Source organism: Nanorana parkeri, unplaced genomic scaffold, assembly GCF_000935625.1.
Source record: "Nanorana parkeri isolate BGI_ZX_2015 unplaced genomic scaffold, ASM93562v1 scaffold967, whole genome shotgun sequence".
In the NCBI taxonomy this organism is placed as follows: Eukaryota; Metazoa; Chordata; class Amphibia; order Anura; family Dicroglossidae; genus Nanorana; species Nanorana parkeri.
Window position 1 is genome coordinate 645,808 of NW_017307235.1, and position 7,480 is coordinate 653,287.

General features: G+C 48.1%; 1 protein-coding gene across 1 annotated transcript in view; it reads left to right on the top strand.

Annotated features, from left to right (window-relative positions):
• The window catches only part of ADAM9 (ADAM metallopeptidase domain 9), a 77,631-nt gene extending 70,172 nt beyond the window's left edge, over positions 1-7,459 (top strand). Inside the window, exons 18-22 of the mRNA XM_018566657.1 lie at positions 1,315-1,420; positions 2,756-2,897; positions 4,626-4,917; positions 6,359-6,426; positions 7,268-7,459. Of these exons, the coding sequence (XP_018422159.1) occupies positions 1,315-1,420; positions 2,756-2,897; positions 4,626-4,917; positions 6,359-6,426; positions 7,268-7,343 (684 nt within the window). The 3' untranslated portion in view covers positions 7,344-7,459. The remainder of the gene's footprint in view (positions 1-1,314; positions 1,421-2,755; positions 2,898-4,625; positions 4,918-6,358; positions 6,427-7,267) is intronic.
• Positions 7,460-7,480: the final 21 nt, after the last annotated feature.

Here is a 7,480-nt window from a genome sequence, read left to right on the forward strand (position 1 = left end):
CTACTCTGGGGTGCCCCGGGACCTTGGCAAGCAGTGTCAGGAAGGGGAGCAGATGTACCTGCTGCAGTCATGATCTTAGGTTTCATTTTTTTCAGCAGGTGATGCTTGCCTGTGAATGTGCTGCCCCCCTACTTTGGGGGGCCCCAGGACCATAGCAAATAGTGTCAGAAAGCTGAGCAGGAGCAGACCAAGAAATGTCCAATGTGGTGAATGAAGCAGGAGGCGCGTCCTGCTTCAGAGCTGTCAGAAGTCGGCTGAAGTGCCGGCTACACAGGCGACCAATCACATTCCTCTGCTTGATGGTCTGTATTGGAGGGCAGGGGAGACATCAGGAATCTAATGGACTCCTGATGTCTCCATAACAAGAACCTTTCCCCTCTAAATGCTATCACATAAGGGCTTGTTAGCCCCTTTGTGATAGCAATAAAGTTAAGTGAAAGATTAAATAAATGAAAAGGTGTTAAGGTAAGAAATAATAAGATAAATAAAAATTGGTTAAAATTCAGCTTTTAACATGTTTGTGAAAAACAAGAAAAATGCTCCAGTACCAAAGTGGTTAAAGTCGTAGTAAACTCTGTTTGACTCTGCTGCGCTGACGCACACAGCGCAGGGACTGTAAGCTTGGATGCGTGCATGCAAGGGTGACTCCATATAACCCTGAAAGGCAATGGAGCCACCCTAAAACATGAAATCCGCAGCAGTGATCTTGTGACTGGCTCAATTAGGTACCTGTCGGGAGACTGAATAGGGGGCTACTCTTGCACCACTTGTCCGACTGCCCTGGAGGTGGAGACAGGAGCAGTGAGGACACAGGAAAGCACGAGTGCCGGTACAGTGGCTTGTGCCGATTCTGTACCGGAACTTGAGTGCAATGACCTGAAGATGAGGACCAGAAGCAGACTGAATGGTCAAGTGAGGCTGTGGCCGGAGCTGGCTGGCAAATCACGTAGTCAAGGTTGCAGAGCCTGAATGGAGCCACTGGAAGATCAGGATCATAGTGGAGGTCACAAGCCGGGGGCATGCACGGTGGATCTGGATTGGAGATGCAACGCTGAATCAGTAGGTGCAGCAGAGTCAGGGTCACAAGCCGAGATCAGATGCCAAGTCAAGGTGCCAAATGGGTAGTCAGGAGCGAGGTCAGGAATGTAAACCTCAGCCAAACACGGGTCAGCAGAATCACAGGATCGGGCAACAGGAACTGCTGAAGACCGGCCAGCAATGGGTTCAATACTCGCATTATTTTATAGTCATCTGAGCAGACGTTCGTGCACGCGCAGGACTAATGGGGGTTTCTTTTTTTTTCTTTTCTTTCAGGTTTGCAACAGCAACAAGAACTGCCACTGTAATGAGGGCTGGGCTTTCCCTGACTGCAAGAACAAGGGCTATGGCGGAAGCATTGACAGCGGCCCCACGTATAATGGTATGATCATTTTGGACTGTTTAAAACCCATCTCTGAGGAAAACCTAAACCCCTCCCTTCCCATATTTCGTGAAATACCTGCTAAAGAACTTATATTCTCACATGTCTGGCCTCCCTGTCCCTCACCGGCATCATATCTGAATGTGGGGAATCCGTAATCTCTCTAAAGGTGCCCATACACTGTACGATTCTCGTACGAGAATCGCGGGAAATCCCGCGATCGTACGAGAATCGTACAGTGTATGGAAGGCGTGCGACCGTTTCTACTGTACGGTCGCACGTCTTCCATCGAACAAGCAGGCTGGAAAACCCGCCGGGAATCGTACGATTCTCTGCGAGTGAGTGGCCTGCTGGTTCGACAACTGACGAACGGGCCGGTGTGCGCACGCGCACACTGCCCGTTTGCCGTCCTTGCAAGCCCGCCCCTCATTGCAGTCATCGCAAGCCCGCTCCTCAAGGGGGCGGGCTTGCGATGATCGCAAGTACGATCTGCCTGTCCAAGATGGGCAGATCGTACGTTTTTTTAAGTACTTTACAACCATCGCAAGACTAAGGTCTTGCGATGGTTGTAAAGTGTATGGCCACCTTAACAGAGCTCTGGATAGCAGTAAAAAAAAAGTTCTAACCCCTCCCCCACTCTATCTAAACCCTAAAAAAATTGGCTTGACATACTCTTTTAATATATAGTCTTGATCAGTTCAGAGTTTATCTATAAGCTTGTTGGGCATATACATATTGGACAATGAAAGAGCCAGAGCATAATGATAAAGTCATTCCTCTGCTCACTTCTCCTCCTATCAGAACATATTCTTTCAGTCATGGACATGTGGGTGTTACCTAGGACGATCTGCATGCTAATGCTCCGTGCCTAGGAACGCCCACTCCTCCAGGTTGACATCCACCCATCAAGGCATTTTTATATTTGCATAACTCCTCCCAAGAGACAGCCCACTGCTTGCATCAGGAATGAGGGCTCTTGAAAGAAGTACCGAGGCAGGCTGCCGTAATGTATTCAGGAAGCTCTGTACAGCACCCAGTCGGCCCCTCCCACCAGCCACGATCTGCCTGCATTTAATAGATGAGCACAGAGACCCAACGATGACATCACCGGGTCTAAAGTAAAGTATGTACTGAAGATGGAAAGGTTTTATTAACAAATGTTATTAGCATGAGGAGGGAAATCAGGAAAAATATAAGCAGATTAAGCTTCAAAGTTAGATTTGTCCGGTCACCATATATAAAACACTTTGATAAGTGATACGCCGGAAATAAAAGGTGGACGCGCGTGAAGTCCTTGTCCCCCAGCAGTGAACCTCCTTTGTCTTCTCATCACAGATAAGGACACGTCTCTCCGGGACGGCCTGCTGATCTTCTTCTTCCTGATCGTCCCTCTTCTGGCACTGGGAGGCTTCGTGTTTTTCAAAAGGAACAGCCTGAAACAGAGATTCCTCCGGAAGAAGAGATCTCGGGAGAACGAGTGAGTAACAAATGAACTGGTTGATGCAATACCAACCCTGGAGTTCAGCTCCTGGGCTTAGTGCTCTACCCCAGCTGTCATTGACGACCAGCAATGCCAGCGCTGGTGCCTCTGAGACCGCCCACTGTTTTAAAACTGCTCTGTGGTGAATCGCTGCTGTTGCAGCTCCATTTCAAAATGGCGGCCGGGACTCTAGTGGTTCAGTGTATCTTCAGAGTTTTCTTTTGTTTTGCATGGACTGGCGGAGAGTTAGAGTCTTCAGTTTTTACTTCCCATCGAGGAGGTCTCCCCTCACTTCCTGCTCAGGTGACAATGTTGCCACAAGGACAGGAAGTGAGGGGGAATCCACAACAGACACACAGTAGGCAGCCTTTTTTTTTTTTCTTACCAAATTATGGGATCACCAGAGCCAGCGTCCGCTCTTAATTGCCATCTGAATCCCCATCATAGATTTCCTTCCCTTCGTGACACAGTAAAAATGTTGTTAAAGATGTCACCAGCACACCATATTGAAGTGAAGAACACGTCTGTTTATTGACGCTTCATGTCAAAACAAATAACGTTTCGGGGCCACGTTGGGTCTACCTCCATCAGGCTTGAAATGACGATAAAATGTAATTTCAAACCTGATGAAGGGGACCCTGTGTTTGTTTTGAGATGAAGCGTCAATAATCAGACGTGTTCTCCACTTCACTATGGTGTGCTGGTGACATCTTTAACAAATTTCAGTAGGGATGCACCGATACCGGTATTTCGGTACCGAGTACCGACAATTTTTTTTCGGTACTCGCCGATACCAATGACCGAGTAACGGAAGTCCCATTCAGGAAGCCAGGTGGCATGTAATGACTCGCCACCTGGCTTCCTGATTAGCCGGGAAGCCGGGCAGCGTGTAAAGACTCGCCACCCGACTTCCCGATTAACAAGAAAGTCCCCTCTTACCTTAGTATGTGCAGCCTGTCACCCCCGGGGGCCTCTCCAGCGAGAACGTGCCCTTCGTCCGGTACCCAGCCGGAGCCGTCTAGCCGGCCAATCGGGAAGCTGGGCGCCGTGTAATGACGCAACGCCCTGCTTTCTGGTTGGCCGTGAGGCCAGCTCCATGCTCTCTTGTCATGACATGACGAGGGAGCATGAAGCCAGCTTCCCGGCCAATCAGAAAGCAGGGCGTCGCGTCATTAGACGGCGCCCGGCTTCCTGATTGGACGGCTCGGGCTGGGTACCGGACGAAGGCCACGTTCTCGCTGGAGAGGCCCCCGGGGGTGACAGGCTGCACATACTAAGGTAAGGTAACCTTACCTCACGAGGCCAGCTTCCGGTCAATCGCAAAACCGGGCAGCGTGTAATGACGCGCTGCCCGGCTTCCTGATACCGGAAGTACTCGTGCTAGGCATCGGAGCATTTGGGCGAGTACGAGTACTTGCCCAAATACTCAGGATCGGCACCAATATCGATACTAGTATCGGTGCATCCCTAAATTTCAGTATTGGCGGCGCCATCCACTGTCATTTCGAGCACCCACGCCAACAGGGATACCCAGTAAGGAGTGCAGCAGGATTCTGGAATACAGTAAAAATGTTGTCACCGGCCAGAAAGTGAGGGGAAGCAATAAAAGTTCTGACTCTCCTCCACTCTATCCAACATACATGGGAAAAAAAAACGTTTTTGGCTGATGTTACACTCCAGTTGGATTAAATGTGGGAAAGTTGTGTGAATGTTTTGTCTGTACAGAATCGACAGACCGAAAAAAGATGGAGAAAGGCAAGCACCGCACAACGCCCCCGGTAGAAGTGGTCCTCCAAGGAACCCACCACAGAGAAATGCAGCAAATATGGAGGGTCCTCCAACAGGTCAGACAAGGAATCCTCAGCATGGACAACCTCCAAGGATTCCGCCAACATCGGGGCCCCCAAGGAATCCACAAAATGTTCCTCCTGGTGGTGGACAACCTTCTAGTGCCCCTCCAAGAAATGTGCCACCCATAGGACCCAACAGAAACATCCACCCACCAACTCATGAACCTGTAAGTGGTTTTGTACTAGAGAGACAGATATTTCCATTGTAACTCGGAGTCTTTTAGGCTGTAAGGGAATGGGCGGTTTTTCCTCTGAGATCCTTCTAGTTTTGGGATTTCATTGATGGTCGCCGTCAGCATGTCGACGTTCAGCCATATCTTGATAATGTGGTGTTGGGAGCTATTGCTGATTTCTAAGTGCACCTAAATAGCAAGGTCTGCTCGTTCAGGGTGGTCCCCGCTACCTGTAGGTAGAAGAATGTTAACATACCTTCGTTGCTTCTGCGAGCAGCACCTAGTTGAGGGTGGTGTCACCATCCATCCTGCGAGATCCCGGGGTATGCCAAGTAGCCTCAATGTCATGAGAAGATGCTACTGCACTGTGCTGTACCATGAACCTATTAGATTTCAGGTACTTGGAGTTCCCCGGGCTCTTGACGCAATGTCGAGCCGCACTGCCCCTTTAAGTCACCTCTGCAAAGTGTGGGCACTAATTCAAAACTATATTCCAACTATGGTATAGATACAGTCATGGGCAAAAATATTGGCACCCCTGCATTTCTGTCAGATAATGCACCATGCTGCAATTACAAATGTTTTCGGCATTCTCATGTTGATTTCTTTTGTTTGTATTGGTATGACACAAAAAAGTGGAGAAAAAAAAAAAGCCAAATCTAACCCATTCCACGCAAAACTCCAAAAATGGAGTGGACAAAATTATTGGCACCCTCAAGGAATATTTGGTAGCACAGCCCTTGGAAACAATAACTGAAATCAATGGCTTCCTGTAACCATCAATGAGTTCTTACACCTCTCTACAGGAATTTCGGACCACTCATCTTTCGCCAACTGCTCCGGGTCTCTCAGATCGGAAGGTTCCTTCTCCCAACCGCTGTTCTGAGATCTCTCCACAGTAGCTCTATGGGGTTCAGATCTGGACTCATCGCTGGTCAGTCCAGTACTCTCCAGCGATTTGTAGGCAACCATTTCTTGGTGCTTTTTGACCTGTGCATTGGGTCCCATGACCTCTGACGGAGACCCAACTTTCTGGCACTGGGCCCCACATTGCACCCCCCAGAATTCTTTGGTAGTCTTCAGATTTCATAATGCCGTGCACACAGTCCAGACATCCAGTGCCTGACGCAGCAAAGCAACCCCAAACCATCAGTGAACCTCCACCATGTGTGACTGTAGGGACTGTGTTTCTTTCTTTTAAAGGCCTCATTTCTTTTTCTGAAAACAGTAGAATGATGGACTGAACCAAAAAGCTGTCATTGTGTGTCATATGAATACAAACAAAAGAAATAAACGAGAATGCCGAAACATTTGTCATTGCAACGATTTTCTGTGCGAAGTACCATAGAAGTCTATGCAGCTGTATTGAATAGACACAGCCAGAAACCTCTATAAATCCTAAATATTAAATATAATCTGATTTATTCTTTTACAGTCACATCCACAGAATGCCTATACTGTCCCTTCGTATGTGGGAAGACCGCCTCAACACACGCCATCCCGGTAAGTGCGGTCGACTTCTATGGGGATGTCTCTCTTGGTCTCCGGCCTTGGGATGCAGCCCCATAGAAGTCTATGCAGCTGTATTGAGTAGACACCGCCAGTGTTTTTTGTATTTTTATTAATTAAAGCGGGCCTTACCCTAAAATATACGTTTTTGGGGGTTTTGTATTGGGTAATACATTGAAATAAAAATGTTTTGAGAAAAAGCATAGGATTGGCCTTGTCATGTAGTTGAGGCTTGGGTCCAGAGTATACAACTGATATGAAGGGCAATGCGGATGAGGAAGGTCCTCGCTAGTCATAGCCAAGCATGGGAGGGTTTATTAGAATCAATAGCCAAACTCCAGCGGCAGGCAAACGCAGTCTTGAAGCACTTCAAACACTTAACATGTGTGAAATGCATCCAGGCAGTCTATGGAAAACCACTAATGCTTGCCTGATGGTTACCTACTGATTCCAATGATCCCTCTAGGGTTTGGATGTGACCAGCGTAGACTTTCTTCTTTTGTATTTCACAGCTAGGCCAAGCCGTTATCTCACTGTACATACCATGGTGGATGGTAGTAGGCAGCAGCTTCTCTCTTATAGAGCACATTAGTAGTCCAACACTAGCAAAGGACAGCAGAGCCCCTCTGTGAGGGTATGGTAAGAATAGATGACCTCCCCTGTCAGAATAGATGATTTCCCCTGTCAGAATAGATGACCTCCCCTGTCAGAATAGATGACCTCCCCCGTCAGAATAGAGTGCCTCTGGTCACTAACAGGGACATGTCCAATTGTCCATCTCTGTCTACATTATGAACTGATTGGTAATATTCTTTTTCTTCTCTTCTCTTTACAGGCCCCCATTGCCCAATCAAAGAGAAACTCATCCCAACATCACCCCAGCACGCCCACCACCGGCCCCACCAGTATAACGCCGATCCTCTGACTCCAGCTAGCATTTTATCGTGACTTTTTACACTGACTTAGGTACACGCGCGTTTCTGAAAGACACGGACTTTATCAACTGCGGGGAAAAAAAGTAACAAAGAATGTCTTTTAAAAGTAAGAA